Raw genomic sequence first — 22,442 nt, 5'->3', positions numbered from 1 at the left:
ACAGGTCGTCCCTCCAGCGGACATGAGCGACTAGATCGACAGGATGTGTCGCTTGCTGGAAGCTAGCCAGTAGAGATTCGACGAAGCAATTAAAAAGTTGATCGAAGCTCAGGCTAGGCTCGAAGCTGAGATCGCTGAGCTGCGCAAATCCGCTGACACCACACGCAGCACCCAAGCCAACAACAATCACGACTCTGGTAGACCCGAAGCTCCAATCAACCTCATCAATTCCCCTCAGCAAAACACGAAACTCGGTAGCGAAGGATCCCAAGGTCTCCCACCGACCTCCCCAACCCATCCTCGTCTTGGGGTCGAAGAACGACGAGCCCCGCTCTGTGAAACACATGTGCGGACAGGAGGAGAGCCCACCCGGTCAGCTCAGCCAACCGCCGAAGTCAAGCCCCAACAAATCGCACAACGAGCCACGCATGACTCACCCTCTGAGGACCGTGCTCCCTCGATTCGGTTCTTAGACAGTTGGAAAGAAGAGATGATGAGAGAAATGATGCAGAAGTTCTCAGACGGGCGATCTGTTCACGCAACCGAGAATATGGATCTGGTGTCAAGAACTACTGAGAAGTCTCCCTTCTCAGAGTGGATTCAGAATGAGCCTAAGCCCTGAGACTTCGTCATCCCTTCCCTGCATGCGTTTAATGGAAACGGAGATCCGTTAAACCACCTGTTCCAATTTCAGCAGAAAATGGCGCTAGAGGCCAACAATGAAGCCATTCAATGCAAGGTCTTTTCAACGACTTTCTCTTGGCCAGCTTTGTTGTGGTTCCGACAGTTAAAGCCCAGATCCGTCAACAGTTTTAGTGACCTCCGACAAACTTTTCTACAACAATATAGCGTGGACCGTGAGGCACCAAGAACAATGGCTGACCTCTATCGGATCGAGCAAGGGGAAAATGAACATCCGAAGGCGTATTTACAACGTTTCATTGACCTTGTGCATGAAATCCACGACGTTGACCCGATTACTGCAGCCAATCTCTTCGTCAAAAGCTTGCAGGTGGGATCTCTCATACATGAAAATCTCACCATGACACCACCTTATGACATGGCCGAGGTTCAGACCCAAGCCGGGGGCATTTTCATGGTCTTAGAATTTCGAGAGCGTGCACAGAAGAAATCTGCACTTATCTCCGCTCCACCAGCAAATATCCCTCCGCCACTTGCTTGTGATGACAAGAGGAAGTGGAATCAGACAGACCACACAAAGGAAGGGAAGAGGCCAAGACAGAACCGACAATCACCGCAATACCCTTCCTTCGAATACACCGTCCCGCAAGAAGTCATTTACGAAGAAAATAAAGAAAGACCTATCTGGCGCGAGCCGTATAAGATCACCACTCCTCCAGACAGAAGGGATAAAAACATATACTGCCTCTTCCATAAAGATCACGGTCATACGATCGCTAAATGCCATAACCTGAACAATAAGATCCAAGCCCTCATGAGAAGTGGGAGGCTTACCCAATACATTAAGGAGGCAGGCAGACCCGGCACCTCACGGTATAATCCTGCTTCTGCCCCAGTACTGCAAGTGTAACGACCCAAATTCGCTAATAAGGCTTAAGGGTCTTGATTAGTGTGCCGGGAGGGCATAAATGGGATTAGAGTGAATATTATTGACTTAAATGTGTGAATATGTGATTGATGATGATTATATGATAATTAATGATATTATGTGATAATATGGAATATTTATGTGATGTATATAAGAACCACATTATTATGTGGGTAGGTTCATAGAGCGCAACTCGAGACGATCCTAGGGTCAGATAGCGGGAAAAGTCACAACGGGACTTAAAATATGACTTTGGGCAAGTCAGGGGTATTTTAGGGATCGGGTGGTGATTTGGACTATCGGGTTATGAAAATAAATATATGGAGATATATCTGAGGTTAGGATGTCTAGGCGGGAATATTGGGGGATTTTACCGTTTTGGCCTCGGGGACGGTTCCGGCAACCCGAGCCTTGGGATTAACTTAATGAGTGGGACAAAAGCTAGGAAGCCTTTAGGAAAAAGATAAACTGACCTTATTTTCTTCCTTCAGTTTAGTCTTCTCTCTCAAGGAACATTCAAGAGATACTCAAGGGGAAAAACAGGGGAAAATTCATGAGAAGTTGGAGCTATAGATTGCTGGGAAGTCAGAGGAATTCAGGGGTAAACTTGAGGCTTAGCTCAGCGAACAATCCAGGACTAAATCAGGGCTAAGGTAAGCACTTAATTTCCTTTTCTGTGATTAGAACTTCTAGGTTTTCTTGTTGGGTTATTGAGGAGGTTGTTTTATATTTGAAGGCAGAATTGAGGAGGAAACTTGGGGATTTTGCTAGGTTTTGGCTTGGTGAAGTGGTTCAGCAGAAGAAGGTAAGTTTCAACCCATGATTTAAAGGTTTTAATTTAGATTTGAATGGCTAGTTTGGGATTTCATAGCTTTTGAGTTTAAAAAATTTGGAATAGGAGATTAGTGTATGTTAGGCTAAGTTTTCTGTGGAATTATGTGATTTAAGTCATACCAAAGGAGTTGGGATTAATTAGTTATGAGTTGGGGAGCTTTGGGATGGTTTAAGGTGAGGTTTTAAGCTTTAAAATGGTGGGTTTTCTGGGTTCGAAAGGAAGGGTCGCGGCTCTGTTCTAGAGCGCTGCGGCCCTAGGATGAAGATGAGCCAAGGGGGCTTGGCCAAAGGTGAGCGCCGTGGCGCCCAAGGCAAGGGCCGTGGCGCGTGTCCTCTTTTAGGGGTGGTCCTTGGATCTGTTTGAGGCTAGGGCCTCGGCTAAGCTTCAAGGGCCGCAGCCTTTGGTTGTGCACATGAACTTTTGAGGGTTTTAGGCATGGGAATGTGGTCTAGTATGCTCGGGATTGATTTCACCACCATGCTTGGTGGAATTCAGATTCCTGGGAGTTAGTTTTGTAATCGGAAACCTATATTCGAGTATTAATGGAACCCTATACTTTGGTTGTGACTAGGTGATAAAGACTTAGGCTCGAGATCGGATAGTGCTTGAGGGGCGTTGCTCATAATCAATAACCGTACAGACTAAAGGTAAGAAAACTGCACCTGGTTGAATATATGTGACAGGACTAAGGGCTCCCTATTGTAATTGTTTGAAATGATGGTATTATGCCATGCAAGCTATTTAGTGAACCAGCGGCCTAAGGGTGCCGAGGGTTACACTAGCGCACAGGGGCGCGGCTCGGCCACTGGTAGCCAAGGACAGCTTATTATGCACTGAGCTCGGTTTAAGTGGGCCGGAGTCAGTGGCTAAATAGAGGGTGCGGCCTAAGTCATCGGCCCTGAATATTATGTGATATGAGTGATATAAATGATTGATTGCATTCTGAATCTGAGTATATGTGCTGAATGTCTATTGTGAGTTATTTGATGAGAGTTCATGCTTGATGAATTAACTGTCTGGTATCATTGATTGTGTTGTATATGATGTTTTCTTGCTGGGCCTTGGCTCATAGGTGCTATGTGGTGCAGGTAAAGGAAAAGGTAAGCTCGATCAACCCTGATTCGAGAGCTCTGCAGCGTGAATGTACATGGCAGGCCGCTCAGCCGCCACGGTTGAGGAGATTACAGGGACAAGAGGACCAGAACCTTGTATTTTGCCTTAGTATGGCTAATGTTTACTTTTTACTGTTGAGTTTTGCAAACCAGCTTTTAAACACTAATCTTTTGGGGATCCCTTCTGTTATCCACAAAATTAGCATTGATGACGTGGCAAGTGATCCCTGGACACGTGGCTGATACCTGGAAACGTTCTACTAGAGTATCGACCAGAAGACGCATTAGAAACAGTTAGCGGCCTAGTCTTACCTGCGACCAGACTGGTCGATAGTTCCGCATACAAAGCAACATTTATGAGAAGATCTTTATGAATCTCGAATTTATCTCACACAATCTCCTGAATATCTGATTATTCGGGAAAGAATATCTGTAACAATCTTTTGTAATCCCCCTTGAGCCTATAAATAGCAAGAGATTGCTCAAGGAAGGGACTTTTGGCTTTTGAATCGTTTAAGACTATAGTAATTCTCCTGGTAATATTGTATTGTTCTTCAGAGATTAGTGAAACTCATTGAACTCTAGTTCTTTGATAACCCTTCTCATTCTTAGATCAATATCAGTCTAAGTGGACGTAAGTCATTACCAGATCTTGGGGCCGAACCACTATAAAACACTGTGTCTTATTTACTTTTGTCATTACGTTCTTCTCATTATATTCATTCATATCAAGCATATTCTGACTCCGTGTCAGTTGGCCAAATCTTGGGTCAACATTCTGGTGCTTTCATTGAGAGCTTGACATATCATTGCTGAGAAAAACCGATGGCGAAAGCTACAATGAAAACTGGAAAGGAGGCCGCCGCTGCACCGTCAAACCCGCCACCTCCTCCTCCTCCTGCAAGCGTGGCGGAGGATGAGCCACATCTGGATTTTGAGGAGGAAGAGATGGATGATGCAACGCTGAAGAGTACCCTGGGCGCGTTGCAAGAAGAGCTAGCTAATCTGAGAGCCAGTCAGGAGACTGCTGCCGGAGTTGTGGCACGACAGCAGCAGGAGATTGAACGCAGCGGGCGGAGCTAAGCGAAAGGCAGGCGGAGATGGACCGCCGCCAGAACGAAGCCATAGCAGCTCTCGAGGCGGCCTTGCAGCTGGCAAGGAATCGACCCGCACCTGCTTCGCAACCTGACCAACCTGGCGACGGACCACCCCAGAGGGGTCCTAACCCGAGCCCACCGATCCAGCCTTCAAGTCCGCAAAGGCCCGAGCAGCCTCAAGCGCCCCATGACGACGCCTCGCTGGACCCTGAGGCGCAGCCACCATTCCAAGCCGCTCGGGGTAATCCCCCGCAACAAAGGCAGAATATGGCCGAGCATCAGCCTCGCAGTCCTAGACGTCGTAGGGATGATGGGCCAAACCTACCGAACAGAGGTCAATATCCCCCTGGTAACAGAAGGGACTCAGAGTTAGGCTCTGCGGTCCGGGGTCCCCCACGGCACGATGATGCACGGGGACACCACGACCAGCACAGGCCGCCCTCTAACGCTCGGGACGGTTCAGCCAGGAATGGAAATCGAGGGAACAGTCGATCCCACCATAGCCAATCGAGGTTCAGGGATGGCCATGGATATAATGAGGCTGACTCAGGCAAAGGGAATGCTGGCCGAAGGAATGAAGAAAGAGGTAAAGGCAAGAGCCAGGTACCTCAAGATGACCAACCCAATAGATGGGATGCTGGGGGGCAGCCCAGACAAAATAATGTCTTCAACCGGCTCGGGGGTAGCGAGCAGCGGAGAAGAGAAGAGGACCTAAGAGATGTACTCAACGACCGCCGTGAGCGACATGGCGAGAACGTCCCCCCAGCAATAGAGGCCACAGCGATTCTTGCCGCTGTACAGGCCCAGATAGACGCCCTCAACCAGGCAGTGCAACAGCTGGTTGGGGGAAGGACATCCTACATCGACCACGATAGGAGGAAAGGCACTCCTTTCGTACAAAGGATAGCTAATGCCGAAACCCCAAGCAAGTTCAAAATGCCTACACTCCCAAACTTTGACGGGTATGGAGACCCAGGCTCTCATGTCAACAAGTTTGAAATTCAAATAGACATTTAGAAAGTGTCCGAAGACGCTCGGTGCAGGATCTTCCCTGCAACACTTTCTGAAGCTGCACAGGAATGGTCTTTTAAGTTTCCACCTGCGAGCATAGTTTCCTGGGAGATGTTCGTAAGGGAGTTCTACGGACAGTTCTATGCAGGTCGTGTGCATCCGACCGAAGCAAACCAGTTGGTTGAAATTCGCCAACAGGATGGGGAATCAGTGAAGGACTACATCCAGCGTTTTACGCGAGCAGCAGCTAGAGCGAAAACGGTTGGAGACGAAGGCAAAATGATGGCGATAACTGCAGGAGTTAAACGCCGTTCTCCCCTCTGGAAAAGTCTCCGAAAGGAAGGGGTGAGAACTACCCAAGAATTTTTGGACCGGGCTGATTGCTACATCAAGCTCGAAGAAGCCATTGCCGACGATGGAAAGCCCTCAGGCAAGGATAAGAAGGCTTCCGAACCCGCCAAGGCCGCCAACGGGTCCAAGCCTAATGGCAACGGCAACGACAATGGGAACGGTAACGGCAATGGCAAGAATGGTGGAAAACGGCCATATAACGAGCCTTCCACCTCCGACAACAAATGAACCAAGGGTAATCGTTATGAACCTCGGTTCACTAACTACACTTCCCTCGTTGAGTCTCGGGGAGAGGTTTATCAGGCCACAAGTTCTAGTGTGCCTTACAAAAAACCTGGCCCCATTTGAAAGGACATTTCAAAAAGAGACACTACCAAGTTCTATCGTTATCATAACAACTACGGACATGACACTAATGAATGCAACCAGTTAAAAGGTGAAATCGAGTTCCTTATCAGACAAGGACACTTGAGAAGATACGTGCGGGCCTCGGGAAATTCCCAACGAGAAGCTCCGGGTGGCAACGAGCAAGCGTCCACGCGCCAACGCTCGCCACCCTTACAGCCTGCCCCCATGGCTGGAACACTCTTAACCATCTGTGGAGGCCCGCACCTCGCGGGAAATAGCGGAAAGGCCAGAGAACGATATGCTCGAACTCTGTGCCACGACCAGGACATCGAGATGATGACTGTGGAGGACCGTGCACAAAAGAAGGCTCGGTCAGAAGAGGGTGAAATAACCTTCTCTGATGTTGATGCCCAACACGTTAGGTTCCCACATTCCGATCCGCTGGTCGTGGACATCCAGATGGCCAATATGATGGTGAAGAGGGTACTGGTCGATACAGGAAGTTCAGTGAACATCCTGTATAAATCAACACTGGAATGCATGAAACTCTCCGTTAAGGACTTAGAGCCCTGCAATCAAACGATATACGGATTCTCTGGAGAAGGACTCGCCCCAGCCGGATTGATCAAACTCCCAGTAACGACGGGTACAGCACCTGCAACAAGGACATTACTCGCCACTTTTGTAGTGGTCGATTGTCCTTCAGCGTATAACGCCGTTATTGGAAGGCCCATACTAGTTGATCTACGGGCCGTCATTTCTATGTGGCACCTAGCCATGAAGTTCCCAACAGACACGGGGGTAGGACGCGTGTTGGGAAACCAGAGGGAAGCCAGGGAGTGCTACAACGCCTCGATCACAAAGGCGAAGAATGGAACGTCGAAGAGCGCTACCTCAGATAGGTTGCAGATGGCAGTTGATACACAAGCCTAATCCGGTGATGAAGTCACCAAATAGGGTGTCGCCCCTACTTTCAAGCCCATCCTATTACAGTTCTAACTGACCAGCCCCTTCGGCAGGTCCTACAAAAACCGGAAGCGGCTGGGCGATTGTTAAAATGGGCAGTCGAACTGGGACAATTTGATATAACTTATTCACCGCGAGCAGTAGTCAAGGGACAAGTCTTGGTCGACCTTATTGCAGAGTTCACCGAACTCCCAGACAGCGAGCAATGCGAACAACATGAAGCGCCCGAGCCTCAAGACAAAGCTCCTTCGTGGAAGCTATTCACGGATGGTTCATCCAACGAATCCCACGCTGGAGCGGGAGTGATATTGATAACGCCGGAAGCGCATCGATTTCACTGCGCCATCAGGTTCGACTTCACTGCGTCAAATAATGAAGCGGAATGCGAAGCACTCCTCACTGGATTGAGAATGGCAAAGGATATGAGCATAAAGACGCTTGATATCTACAGTGATTCACAGCTGGTGGTGAATCAGGTCCTGGGAGAATACCAAGCGCGAGGTTTGAAAATGGTGGCCTACTTAAATAAAACAAAGGACTTGCTAGCCCAGTTCACGAAGTACACCCTCCAGTAAATCCCGCGAGATCAGAATTCAAACGCGGATGCCTTAGCCAAACTCGCAAGCGCGAAGGATGCTGACACTTTGAACATTGTGCCCGTAGAAAGACTGAGTAAGCCGAGCATACAAGCAGCTGAGTCCAGTATGGAGATTCGAATGGAGGATACATGGATGGCGCCTTACTTGGAGTATCTGACAAATGGCACGCTGCCAACAGATAAGAACAAAGCCAGAACTCTACAAAGATGAGCTGCTAGGTACATACTGGTCGATAGCATTATGTACCGAAGAGGATATTCAATGCCACTACTCAGGTGCGTTACACCAGAAAAAGCTAAGGAACTCATGAAAGAGGTGCATGAGGGCTTCTGCGGGGATCACGCTGGGGGGCAGAGTTTGGCAAAAAAGATTCTAAGGCAAGGCTATTTCTGGCCAACGATGAATGAGGATTCGATGGAGTTTGAACGAAGATGCGATAAATGTCAAAGGTTCTCCAAGATTCCACGAGCAGCTTCAAACGAATTGAAACAGATGCAAAGTTTGTGGCCTTTTATAGTATGGGGGATAGATTTGATTGGATCCCTGCCTACAGGGAAAGGCAGTGTAAAATACGCAGTCGTGGCAGTCGATTACTTCACCAAATGGGCCGAAGCTGAACCGCTCGCTACCATCATGACCAAGAAAGTTCTCGACTTTGTTATCAAGAACATCGTCTGTCGATATGGTTTGCCCTGGAAGATAGTTTCAGACAATGGGACCCAGTTTGACAACGACTTATTCACCTATTTCTGCGAAAGACATGGAGTCATTAAAAGATTTTCTTCAGTCGCACACCCACAGGCGAATGGGCAGGTCAAAACCGTAAATAAGACTCTTAAAGACACCCTGAAGAAAAGACTTGAGGAAGCTAAAGGAGCGTGGCCAGAGCAGTTGCTTGAAGTCCTCTGGTCGTATAGAACGTCCCACCGAATAGCGGTAGGACATACCCCATTTTCCTTAGCCTATGGATATGAGGCTATGTTACCTATCGAGTTGGATCCCCCCTCACATCGGCGTTTGACTTACGACCAGGACCAGAACAGCCAGCTAATGATGGAGTCCCTAGACTCAATCGATGAGATACGAGAGAAATCTCAACTTCGAGTTGCTGCATACCAACAAAAGGTCGCCCGGTACTTTAACTCCAAAGTTAAAGAAAGAAAATTCAACGTCGGAGACTTGGTGCTACGACGAGTTTTCTTAAATACCCGCGACCCTACTGCTGGAGTGCTCGGACCTAATTGGGAAGGACCTTACCAAGTTGAAGAAGTCCTTCATCCGGGCACCTACAAACTTGCACGCTTAAACGGAGATCTCGTTCCACGCTATTGGAATGGAGACACCTGCGCAAGTATTATCAGTAAACAGTCCTTTTTAAAGGACTGGCTTGTATTAATTTTTCTTTTTACAAGTTTAGCAAAGAGGGTTAGCCACGCTGTATGGCTAATCGCTCGTATATGTAAGATTCTATTTCAGAATCACTTGTAAAGACATGTTTAGTCCATTTTTAATACGAGATTATAAGGGACTGGGCGCAGCCAGTCATTCTTGCCAACCTTTGTGAATTTACATTTACAAGTATTTGTTCATTACGTGTGTTGTTTTGCTGTATTACAAGTATCATTTTTGTACACGAACAGGAATGTTCGAACAGGTCATGGTCAAGGCAAGTGACCAAAGACCTAAAGCTCCTCGATCACTTGGGGGGCATATAAGGCACATCGATAGCAAAGCGTACCATGAGGTATGTAAACACATGAACAAAATGAGTGAAAGTATGCTAGGGTACTTAGAGTATTTTTCAAATTTTATATTTTGTTAAATCATGCCAAAGTACTATGCTAAGTTCGGTCATACGGACAAATGTTATAATAAATAAAAATATTATAGCATCAAGATATAATCTTTTACACTGCAAGCATCACTGTTTGGATGTAATTGTTCAAGTAAAAGAAAAAATATTTACTGCCCGTGCAGCAAAGTTTTAAAACAAAAATATTGTCTTTACATCACGACCCGTGGGTCGTGTAATCAAAAGGAAAGAAAAAATAAAAAAGTTCAAGAGGCATTTGGGGCCGGAGGGTCCTCACAGGCATTCTGGATAACAGCATCCTCAGCGGCAACTTCTTCTTCTACGACAGCCAGGCTTGGGGAATCAGGGATCCTAGCCCTTGCCTCCTCTTCAGTTAGTTGGGCAGCACAGCGAGCCAGCTCGGCAGTCCTGAAATCTTCAGAAAGATAGCTGAAGTCGGCACCCTGATTGTGTTTCCAGAAGTTGTAGAAACATCGGAGCGTCGTCCTCTTGTACCTCTCCAGATTTTTGGAGTTGTCAAGTTCCAGTTGCTTTACTTTGCCTTCGAGAGTAGCAATGGCCTCGTCCAACCTTTTGATTTCGCGAAGATGGGTTATGCTGGAATCTCGATACTGCTGCCTCGACTTTATTGCAGCTTCAGCCTCTGACAGCTTTGTCACCGCAGCGTCCCTCTCTTGAGCCATCGCCTCCAACTCCTTGGCGTGCCTAGCCTCTGCAGCCGAAAGCTCTTTGGCTGCCTTCACCTGATACCTCTCAATGGCCTTTGCCCGAGCCTGGTCGATAGAGGCTTGGGCACGGGTGCGAGCAGTGGTAGCAGACAGCAAGGCCTGTGAACAAAGGAAAAAGTTAAAGCCTATTGCGAAGAATAAAGGACTAAGGCTTGAGAGACAAGGGAGTACTTACACTGGAAATCTCATTCAGGGTCCTGTTCAGGATCAGGTCAACCGACATATTTTCTGCTTCGACCATTGCATCCTTGACACGGTTGTTATTACCGGTGTGTACAAGGCGATCCTTGGCTGATCGCAGAGTGCGGCTCAAGATTTTGGCCCCGAGAGCTTCTTCCCGAGTAATTTGCTCTCCGGTAGGCGCAGCCGAAGGTTTTGGCGTGGCAGAAGGAGTCTGTTTCTTCGTAGGATTCAGAGGATGGGCGGAAGTTTTCCCAATAGGTGCGTCCCTTGGAGGATCTTCAGTTTGACTCTTTTTGGTGGGCCCCTGGCTGGTCTCGCCGGTGTGCCTCCTTGATGACTTTCGCCGGAGTTGGGGAACTTCCTCTTCCTCCTCGGCCTGGTACATGTCAAAGATGTTGGGAGTGGCCATGTCTGCATACAAGTAAACACAATCAAATGATAAGACAAGAGGCAGATGAAAATTCTTTATACAACAGAAAAGAGGTAACAAAGTGAATACCCGAGCTACAACTACTGGTCGCTATACTATTGACTCTATTAGTCATACATTCACTATCTGGCATGAAGAAGTCTGGCCCTAATTTTGGAGTATATGTAAAGTTGCCCTCCCCGTCAAACAAGTGACAGGGAATTGGCAAACTGTTCAAAAGTAAAATAGTGTTACCATTCTCATCAGAAGACTCCCCCAAGTCCACAACTGGCTCTGTGGCCTTTTGTTTCCCCTTGCCTTGGGGAGCAGAAGGCCTTTCTGCGGAAGGATTGCCCGTGGGCTCCCTGATAGTAACTCCCGTTGGCCTCCTCCGAGGAGGGGACGCAGGAGGTTGCTGCTCGGGAACCCCCTCGGCAGTGGCATCGTCTACCACGGACCCTCTTGTTTCATGGCGAGGAGCCAGGAGGCCAGACAACCTCAGGTTTTCTTCAGTGACCAGGGTCTTGACGCTTTTTTCTGCATCAGTCATCCTGGCCAGAGTATTGGACCTTAACACCATGTCTGGTGTTGGAGTCGAACGTAACCATGGGCCTAAAAAACAGATTACAGTTTGAGAAAAATGAAAGGGAACACCTCGATGAAAAGTATCGACCAGTCGAAGACAAGCACTTACCTCCTCGAGCGAAGGCCAGGTTGTTGCTGGTTATGTCCGGGGTAAGGAAGTACTCCTTACTATACTGCCCCACATTCGAGATGTGCGTGGTGTCACTCAGGAACGTCTGGTTGGTCTCCTAGTGACAGAAGTGGAAGAAACCCGTTCCATGCTGTTGCGGGTTGGATTTGAGGTCGAAAAGATAGTTGACCTCATGAGGCGAAGGTTCTGGCCATTTCTTAAGTTTATACAGGATATAGAGTGCGGCCAACATTCTATATCCGTTTGGAGTTATTTGGAAGGGGGCGACACCGAAATAGTTGGCACCCCCTCATAAAAAGGATGAAGAGGGAGGTAAGCTCCCACCTCAATGTGATATCGAGACCAGGCACTGTTTACACCTCCGGGGAGGTTAGCCCTTTGGTCTGCGGCAGGACGTATAATGGAAACCCCTGTGAGAGGGTATTTCCTGAAGTAGTTAGCAACCATCCGCATGGTCACTGAACTGGTCGGAGCAGTATACCACTCGACGTCAGGCAGATTCTGATGCCGAGGGCGGGCCCTAGTTTGGATATTAGGGTCAGGGATAGGATTTTCTCGACCACTGGTCGAGGGAGCCCTAGCCTGCGGATCAGGCTGCGCAGGATGGTTTGGACTGTTTTCAGGTTCAGGTCTTTTCTTGCCTACTGATTTTGAATGGGCCATTTGAGGAGAAGGACGGGGTCTAGTAGAGGACCGTGAGAAGGGAATCTCGTGAACCCGGTCGGCTGGTTGTTCTTCACCCTCGAGCAGCTGGGTGAGAAGGTCGTCGTCAATGGGCCGTTCACCTCCCCACAAATCTGGCATTAAAGCCTGCAAACAGAAAAATGGGGAGGTGAGGATAGAAAACTTTTAAATGCTTTTTAGAATAATGCTGGTCGAGTATAAAAGCCAAGCTTTTATACCACAGCATTCTAACAAAAAGTTAAAGTTAAAGTGTTCCATGCGAACAGTTTGAAAGACGGATTAAAGGGTGAAAGCAAAAAGTTTTTCAAGAAAGCTTTTTCAACTCCCCTTAGGGTGGGAAAAACCTATTTTCCAACTAGCCTAAAGGTCGAATTTTTACTTCGATCTTACGTCCTAAACATATGATCCTGACTAATCAAACTAACTCGTAACCCTTTTTGCCTACAAAACGTTCTACTCACAAGCATCTCAAACCAGAAACAGATAATCTCAAACAGTCTACATACAGAAACATGCGCCACGAAAATCTGAAGCATGAGAATTCGAAAACTTACCAAGAAAATGATCGTGGAGATGGAAGAAAGGTCTTCGGAGATCAAGGGACTCTCGGACTGAGTCTTTGAAGTGCAGAAGAAACGGTCTCCGGAGATGGTAAAAGCTCTTGTTTTTAGGTTTTCTTGTGAAGACAATGACGTGCGTAAAAAGAAAAGGAAGACTTCGAAGGTCTTATATAAGTTTGTCTGTGCCATTAAAAAGTGTAATCATTAGTTTCCCTTTTTCAAAGTATGGGGAAGCGGGATGGCTGTCAAAATCTTTTCTGGGGAGCCGAAAAGACTTGATTAGACAGAAGTAGGTTACTTTTTCCAAGAACACACGAAGGGTTCTGACACGTCAGGCGGGGTTATCGAAGAGTCGCTCGTCCAAAATTTTATTTATTGCTCGTGATAAATAAACTTGGAGGGGAAATGTTATCCAAAAAATTAGCATTGATGACGTGGCAAGTGATCCCTGGACACGTGGCTGACACCTGGAAACGTTCTGCTAGAGTATCGACCAGAAGACGCATTAGAAGCAGTTAGCGGCCCAGTCTTACCTGCGACCAGACTGGTCGATAGTTCCGCATACAAAGCAACATTTATGAGAAGATCTTTGTGAATCCCGAATTTATCTCACACAATCTCCTGAATATTCGATTATTCGGGAAAAAATATCTGTAATAATCTTTTGTAATCCCCCTTGAGCCTATAAATAGCAAGAGATAGCTCAAGGAAGGGACTTTTGGCTTTTGAATCATTTGAGACTATAGTAATTCTCCTAGTAATATTGTATTGTTCTTCAGAGATTAGTGAAACTCATTGAACTCTAGTTCTTTGATCACCCTTCTGATTCTTGGATCAATATCAGTCTAAGTGGACGTAGGTCATTACCAGATCTTGGGGCCGAACCACTATAAAAAACTGTGTCTTATTTACTTTTGTCATTACGTTCTTCTCATTATATTCATTCATATCAAGCATATTCTGACTCCGTGTCAGTTGGCCAAATCTTGGGTCAACACCTTCTGTCAACTGTTTATAAATTATAAAATGTATCTTTTGAGGCCAAAAACATCTTTTAACCCTAGAACACTGAAGCAAATGTCATGTTTTTAAATTAATGACTTGATTAGCAAGTCTTAAACTTTCTAAGTACACAGTGTAGCGGTCTTGGCTATCCAGGGTGTTACAACTTGGTATCAGAGCGTCCTAGGTGTAAGGGTTCCTGGAGACGGGCTGGACATGTACATTCACTGCTAGAGACAAGCTCAGATCAGGGTTCGATAATGTGTATATGTGTTTATGTGCTTGTGATGAGCTATGAATAATGTTACTTACTGGATTATTAGGAAGCATGAGATACTGATAGGGCCTGGCCCTTGACTGCTGTGTGAAAATATTGAGGCATGTTTATTAACATTGTCGTGCATGTAAATGAGTATATGGATGATTAATTGTATGTAGTGCATGAATGAATGCTTGATTTACAGTCATTGTGTAGTGAGATTGGGGGGGCGTCCTTATGATGATTGTTTGAGAGTGGTTGTGTTTTACTGGTGGATCTTGGAAAAGCTTTTACCCTGTCATCATGGTCTAACTGCCGAGTCGTTATTTGTAGATTGACTTAGATAGCTATGCGTCCAACAAAGTCTACACGACTAGTCGGCACTTGGTCTGGGGCCGGGAATGATGAACAGGGCCAGAACCCTCCGCCAGTCCCTGAGAACTGGCAGCAGTTAATGGCAGAAATGCAGGCTCGATTACAGAGTCAGGACGAGCAGATCCGTATTCTACGACAACAGGATCCATCAGGGTGTGCTGCCCCTATTGTACCACCTGCAGTGGTACCGATTGTGCATCATGGGGAGGTTGTTAACACGTGGGAACCGTTATATGAGCGGTTCAGGAAGCAGCAACCCCCAATCTTCGAGGGTGGCCCGGATCCGTTGAAAGCCGAGCAGTGGCTAACCATGATTACTACAATTCTGGATTTTATGAGAATTGAGGGGCATGATAGAGTGGCCTGCACCACTTATATGTTGAGGGAGGATGCCCGTATCTGGTGGGAAGTGGCATCGCAGACCAGGGATGTTACCACTTTGACTTGGGAAGGTTTCAAAGATTTGTTTCGCCATAAATATTACAATGTTGCTATCAGAGCAGCAAAGGTCAATGAGTTTGTGAGTTTGGTACAGGGAAATATGACTGTTACTGAGTATGCCCTGAAATTTGATAGGCTTGTGAAGTTTACACCAGATCTTGTGCCTACTGATGCTGCTAGGCAAGATCGTTTTATCAGGGGGCTTAATGCCATGATAGCCCGGGATGTCAGGATCACAACGATACCGGGAGGAACAACTTATGCCCAGGTCGTTGAGAAGGCTCTTACTGCTGAGGAAGCAGAGAACAAGATATGGAAGGAGAGCGCGGTGAGGCGTGAGGGTCGCAGAGTGGTGCCTCCTTATTCAGGGATAGGTAGGGGCGGAGGCCCCAGTGACTTCAAGAGGAAGACTCCTGACACTTCGACCACTCCTACTCCTGATAGGAGGGGTCGGGGTGGTCAGGGTGGTCGTCAGGGTGGCAGTGAGGCATGGCGGACCTACCCAGAGTGTCCAAGGTGTAGAAGACGCCATCTGGGCAAGTGTCGGGCCAAGGCTTGCTTTGTGTGTGGGGCAGTAGGGCATCTCAGGAAAGACTGCCTAACGGTGAAGAAAGGTGAAGCAGGAAAGGTGGATAGCTTGAATCCATCTCGAGTATTCACCTTAACTTAGGCGGAGGCTGAGGCTAGTCCCTCAGTAGTGACAGGTCAGCTTTCTAGCGATGGCTTTCCTTTTACAGTGTTGATTGATTCTGGTGCTACACATTCTTTTGTTTCTAGTAAAGTGATTGATAGATTGTGTAGACCTAGTGAGTATCGGACCGCAGGGTTTTGGACTTTGTTGCCTACAGGGGAACTGGTAGTTTTTAGGAGATGGGTTAGAGCACTGCCAGTAATGGTTGATAGTAGGGAACTCTCGGTGGATTTGATTGAGTTAGATTTGGAGGATTTTGATATGATCTTAGGGATGGACTGGTTGGCCAGGTATGGAGCTACGATTGATTGCAGGAAGAAGATGGTTACTTTTGAGCCTGAGGGCGTGTCTAGATCCTGCGTACCCATGATTTCAGCATTGAGAGCCAGGGACTTGTTGCAGGGGGGATGCATAGGTTTCCTGGCCAGTGTGGTGGATACCACTAGAGTTATGCCGGCAGTGCCGGGAGAGACCAGGTTGGTGTGCGAGTTCTTGGATGTATTCCTTGAGGATCAGCCGGGGTTGCTGCCGCACAGGGAGATTCAGTTTGAGATTGAGTTGGCACCGGGGACAGAACCAGTATCAAGGACACCGTACAGGACGACACCAGCAGAACTGAAAGAGTTGAAGATACAGTTGCAAGAACTTCTGGATTTTGGGTTCATCAGGCCTAGCTATTCTCCATGGGGCGCTCCAGTGTTGTTTGTTAAGAAGAAAGATGGGACTCTGAGGATGTGTATAGATTACAGAGAATTGAACAAGTTGACTATTAAGAATAAGTACCCTCTACCAAGGATTGATGACTTGTTCGACCAGTTGCAGTGTAAGACAGTGTTCTCAAAGATTGATCTTTGATCTGGTTATCACCAGCTAAGGATCAAAGATGAGGATATACCAAAGACAACCTTCCGGACACGGTATGGGCATTATGAGTTCTTGGTCATGTCTTTTGGTCTGACCAATGCCCCAGCAGCTTTCATGGATCTGATGAACAGGGTTTTCAAGGACTTCTTGGATCAATTCATCATTGTCTTCATCGACGAAATTTTGGTATACTTCAGTTCAGAGGCAGAGCATGAGCAGCATCTCCGACAGGTTTTGCAGAGGTTGAGGGAGCATCAGTTATACGCCAAGTTTAAGAAGTGTGAGTTCTGGCTACCAGAGGTGACCTTTCTTGGACATATAGTTGGAGCGGAAGGGATTAAGGTGGATCTGTCCAAGGTAGAAGCAGTTAGGGATTGGCCGAGGCCGAGGAGTGCCTCGGAGGTGCGGAGTTTCCTTGGGTTGGCTGGTTATTACAGGCAGTTTGTAGAGGGGTTCTCCAAGATTTCTTCACCGATGACAGATTTGACAAGAAAGAATCAGAAGTTTGTCTGGTTGGAGAAGTGTGAGAACAGCTTTCAGGAGTTGAAGTGACGACTTATTTCTGCACCTATGTTGAGTCTTCCTTCGGAGGAAGGGAAGTTTGTGGTTTACTGTGATGCGTTGAGGATGCGTTTAGGCTGCGTGCTGATGCAGAATGAGAAAGTTATAGCCTATGCATCTCGACAGTTGAAGGAATATGAGCAGAGGTATCTGACTCATGATTTGGAGTTAGCAGCAGTGGTATTCACACTAAAGGTGTGGCGTCATTATCTGTATGGAGAGAAGTGCGAGATATACACTGACCACAAGAGTTTGAAGTATTTCTTTACTTAGAAGGATCTGAATTGGTTGGAGTTGGTTAAGGATTATGACTGTGATATCCTTTACCACCCTGGGAAAGCCAATGTGGTGGCAGATGCGTTGAGCTGGAGGGGCCAAGGACAGTTGTATAGTTCCACCCAGATCTCGAGGGAATTAGTTGATGAGATGGCCAGGGCAAGGATAGAACTGGTGGTCGGCCAGTTAGCCAATATCACTTTGCAGTCGACCCTGTTAGAGCGGGTCAAGGAGGGTCAGTTGACAGATGTGCAGTTGCAGAAAACTAGGTAGCAGGTTTTAGCGGGAACAACTAAGGATTATTCTGTTTCTGAGACAGGTTTGCTTTGGTATCAGGGACGGATATGTGTTTCGGCAGATGAGAGGATTAGACGGGAGATATTGGATGAGTCTCACACTACACCATACTCACTTCATCCGGGTACCACGAAGATGTATTGGGATCTACGGATATTATATTGGTGGCTCGGGATGAAGAAGGATGTAGTTGAGTATGTGTCTAGATGTTTGACATGTCAACAGGTTAAGGCTGAGCATGAGTGACCAGCGGGATTTCTTCAGCCTTTGGGTATCCCAGAGTGGAAATGGGAGGATATTACGTTGGATTTCGTGGGAGGATTACCCAGGACAGTTCGACTTCATGATTCAGTGTGGGTGATAGTGGACAGATACACCAAATCAGCCAATTTTCTACCAGTGAGGTCGACTTATACAGTGGAACAGTATGTGGAGCTGTATGTGAGGGAGATAGTTTGTCTCCATGGGGTTCCAAAGTCTATTGTATCTGATTGAGACCCTATCTTTACCACCAAGTTCTGGGGAGCTCTGCAGAGAGCCATTGGGACTCAGCTGAAGTTTAGCACAGCTTTTCATCCTCAGACTGATGGATAGTCTGAGAGGACAATTCAGGTGTTGGAGGACATGCTTAGAGCATGTGTGATTGACTTCGAGGGTTCGTGGAATAAGTATCTCCCATTGATCGAGTTTTCATATAACAACAGTTATCAGTCCATGATCGGAGTGGCTCCTTATGAGATGTTATATGGAAGAAAGTGCAGATCACCCATTCACTGGGATGAGATGGGTGAGAGAAAGTATTTGGGGCCAGATATGGTTCAGAAGACTACTGAGGCTATTGAGAAGATTCGAGCTAGAATGCTTGCCTCGCAGAGTAGGCAGAAAAGCTACGCTGATCCTAAGCGTAGGAACGTGGAGTTCCAGGTTGGGGACCACGTGTTTCAGCGAGTTTCATCGTTGAGGGGTGTGAGGAGGTTTGGAGTGAAGGGCAAGTTGAGCCCTCGATTTGTTGGACCTTTTGAGATCCTAGAGAGGATTGGGCAGGTGGCTTATAGGCTGGCCTTGCCACCGTCGTTATCAGGAGTTCACAATGTGTTCCGTGTCTCTATGCTGCGGAAGTATGTTTCTGATACGACGCATGTGTTAAAGTACGAGGATTCAGAATTGTAGACAGATTTGTCCTATGAGGAGCGACCGGTTCAGATTTTGGATCGGAAGGATAAAGTTTTACGGAATAAGACAATTCCGTTAGTGAAAGAATTATGGAGGAATAGCAAGGTCGAGGAAGCGACCTGGGAGCTGGAGACAGCGATGCGGGATCAGTATCCCGAGATGTTCAGGTAAATTTCGAGGACGAAATTCTCATTAGGAGGGGATAGTTGTAACGACCCAAATTCGCTAATAAGGCTTAAGGGCCTTGATTAGTGTGCCGGGAGGGCATAAATGGGATTAGAGTGAATACTATTGACTAAAATGTGTGAATATGTGATTGATGATGATTATATAATAATTAATGATATTATGTGATAATATGGAATATTTATGTGATGTATGTAAGAACCACATTATTATGTGGGCTGGTTCATAGAGCGCAACTCGAGACGATCCTAGGGTCAGATAGCGGGAAAAGTCACAACGGGACTTAAAATATGACTTTGGGCAAGTCAGGGGTATTTTAGGTATCGGGTGGTGATTTGGACTATCGGGTTATGAAAATAAATATATGGAGATATATCTGAGGTTAGGATGTTTAGGCGGGAATATTGGGGTATTTTACCGTTTTGGCCTCGGGGACAGTTCCGGCACCCTGAGCCTTGGGATTAACTTAATGAGTAGGACAAAAGCTAGGAAGCCTTTAGGAAAAAGATAAACCGACCTTATTTTCTTCCTTCAGTTTAGTCTTCTCTCTCAAGGAACATTCAAGAGATACTCAAGGGGAAAAACAGGGGAAAATTCTTAAGTTGGAGCTGTAGATTGCTTGGAACTCAGAGGAATTCAGGGGTAAACTTGAGGCATAGCTCAATGAACAATCCAGGACTAAATCAGGGCTAAGGTAAGCATTTAATTTCCTTTTTCTATGATTAGAACTTCTGGGGTTTCTTGTTGGGTTATTGAGGAGGCAGTGGTTTTATATTTGAAGGCAGAATTGAGGAGGAAACTTGGGGATTTTGCTAGGTTTTGGCTTGGTGAAGTGGTTCAGCTGAAGAAGGTAAGTTTCAAGCCATGATTTAAAGCTTTTAATTTAGATTTTAATGGATGGTTTGGGAGTTCATAGCTTTTGAGTTTCAAAAATTTGGAAGAGGAGATTAGTGTATGTTAGGCTGAGTTTTTTGTGGAATAATGTGATTTAAGTCATACCAAAGGATTTGGGATTAATTGGTTATGAGCTGGGGAGCTTTGGGATGGTTTAAGGTGAAGTTTTAAGCTTTAAAATGGTGGGTTTTCTGGGTTCGAAAGGAAGGGTCGCGGCTCTGTTCTAGAGCGCTGCGGCCCTAGGATGAAGATGAGCCAAGGGGGCTCGGCCAAAGGTGAGCGTCGCGGCGCCCAAGGCAAGGGCCGCGGCGCGTCCTCTTTCAGGGTGGTCCTTGGCTCTGTTTGAGGCTAGGGTCGCGGCTAAGCTTCAAGGGCCACAACCCTTGGTTGTGCACATAAACTTTTGAGGGTTTTAGGCATGGGAATGTGGTCTAGTATGCGCGGGATGGATTTCACCACCGTGCTTGGTGGAATTCGGATTCCCGAGAGTTAGTTTTGTAACTGGAAACCTATATTCAAGTATTAATAGAACCCTATACTTTTGTTGTGACTAGGTGATAAAGGCTTAGGCTCGGGATCGGATCGTGCTTGAGGGGCGTTGCTCATAATCAATAACCGTACAGACTAAAGGTAAGAAAACTGCACCTGGTTGAATATATGTGACGGGACTAAGGGCTCCCTATTGTAATTGCTTGAAATGATGGTATTACGCCATGCAAGCTATTTAGTGAACCAGTGGCCTAAGGGTGTCGAGGGTTACACTAGTGCACAGGGGCGCGGCTTGGATACTGGTAGCCAAGGACAACTTATTATGCACTGAGCTCGGTTTAAGCGGGCCAGAGTCAGTGGGTTAAACAGAGGGTGCGGCCTAAGTCGCCGGCCCTGAATATTATGTCATATGAGTGATATAAATGATTGATTGCATCCTGAATCTGAGTATATGTGTTGAATGTCTATTGTGATTTATTTGATGAGAGTTCATGCTTGATGAATTAACTGTCTGGTATCATTGATTGTGTTGTATATGATGTTTTCTGGCTGGGCCTTGGCTCACGGGTGCTACGTGGTGCAGGTAAAGGCAAAGGTAAGCTTGATCAGCCCTGATTGGAGAGCTCTGCAGGGTGAATGTACATGGCAGGCCGCTCAACGGCCATGGTTGAGGAGATTACAGGGACAAGAGGACCAGAACCTTGTATTTTGCCTTAGTATGGCTAATGTTTACTTTTAACTATTGAGTTTTGCAAACAAGCTTTTAAACACTGATCTTTTGGGGATCCCTTCTGTAAACTGTTTATAAATTATAAAATGTATCTTTTGAGGCCAAAAACGTCTTTTAACCCAAGAACACTGAAGCGAATGTCACGTTTTTAAATTAATGACTTGATTAGCAAGTCTTGCACTTTCTAAGTACACAGTGTAGCAGCCTTGGCTATCCAGGGCGTTAGAACAAGCTTCAGACCCCGTGCGTACAGCCTCTGCAAGCCCATAAGAACCTCTTAAGCAAGTCCCCATGATACATGGGATCATGGAGCTCACTGAAAACCAAGAGCATGCCACCAAATTCCATAAGAGGATGGAGGAGTGGGTGAAGAGATACACATAGTTAGGCCACGCGGTCAATCTTGTCACTTCCGAAGACAAAAGTTATCCAGCCTCTGCAATATCCTTTACCAACGATGACTTGCAAGGAGTGCACCTACCCCATGACGATCCTCTCATCATTTCGCTACAGGTCGACCATTGCCAGTTGGGTAGAGTTCTAGTCGATGGGGCAGTGGAGTTGACATCCTCTTCTGGGAAGCCTTCCAGAAGATGGGGCTAGAGGAGAATCAGATCCGACCTTCTACTACCCCCATCTTGGGATTTAACAGCCAGAGAGTATACCCAAAAGGCGTCGTGCGATTAACCGTGGTGGTCGCAGAGCGTACCCTGCCAGTAGATTTCCTCATTATAGATTCCATCACAAGCTACAACTGTTAGGAGTGTGTCCTAAAAGCATGTAATGACATTTGTTTTTTCTATGAATAAATAAATACAATGGTTTATTATTATTGTCATATTTAGATTGTTAAATTATTGTTTGAATAATTTTATAAATATCAGAAAAAATTCCATATTCATTATTGAGGATGTGATCTTGTATTAGTACGAGAGAATTAAGGTCACATGAATGAATAAAAAATAGTCAACAAAAACAAATTAAAGTTATGGAATTATTTAATTGGAGTTGTAAGTACGGTTTACTGAGTATCATAATGATACAAATAATCTAGATTCAGATTATTGATGTGGAAAGACATCTCGGTAAAGGTGCTTTATATAATATGATTATATATAACATGGACCGATATGAATTAGAGTCTTTATCCAAAAATCATTTAATAATAAAGACTTGTAATTCATATCATAACTGATGATCATTTATAGATCAACCTAAATCCT

General features: G+C 46.2%; 1 protein-coding gene across 1 annotated transcript; it reads left to right on the top strand.

Annotated features, from left to right (window-relative positions):
* The first annotated feature begins 700 nt into the window (after positions 1-700).
* On the top strand, positions 701-1,552 carry LOC133825267 (uncharacterized). The gene has a single exon (XM_062258232.1). It carries the CDS (start codon positions 701-703, stop codon positions 1,550-1,552), a length of 852 nt encoding a protein of 283 aa, XP_062114216.1.
* The last annotated feature ends 20,890 nt before the right edge of the window (positions 1,553-22,442 follow it).

Source organism: Humulus lupulus, chromosome 3 (genome assembly GCF_963169125.1).
Source record: "Humulus lupulus chromosome 3, drHumLupu1.1, whole genome shotgun sequence".
Classification (NCBI taxonomy): domain Eukaryota; kingdom Viridiplantae; phylum Streptophyta; class Magnoliopsida; order Rosales; family Cannabaceae; genus Humulus; species Humulus lupulus.
The sequence above is the reverse complement of the archived record's forward strand: the minus strand, read 5'-3'. Positions and strand labels throughout refer to the sequence as shown.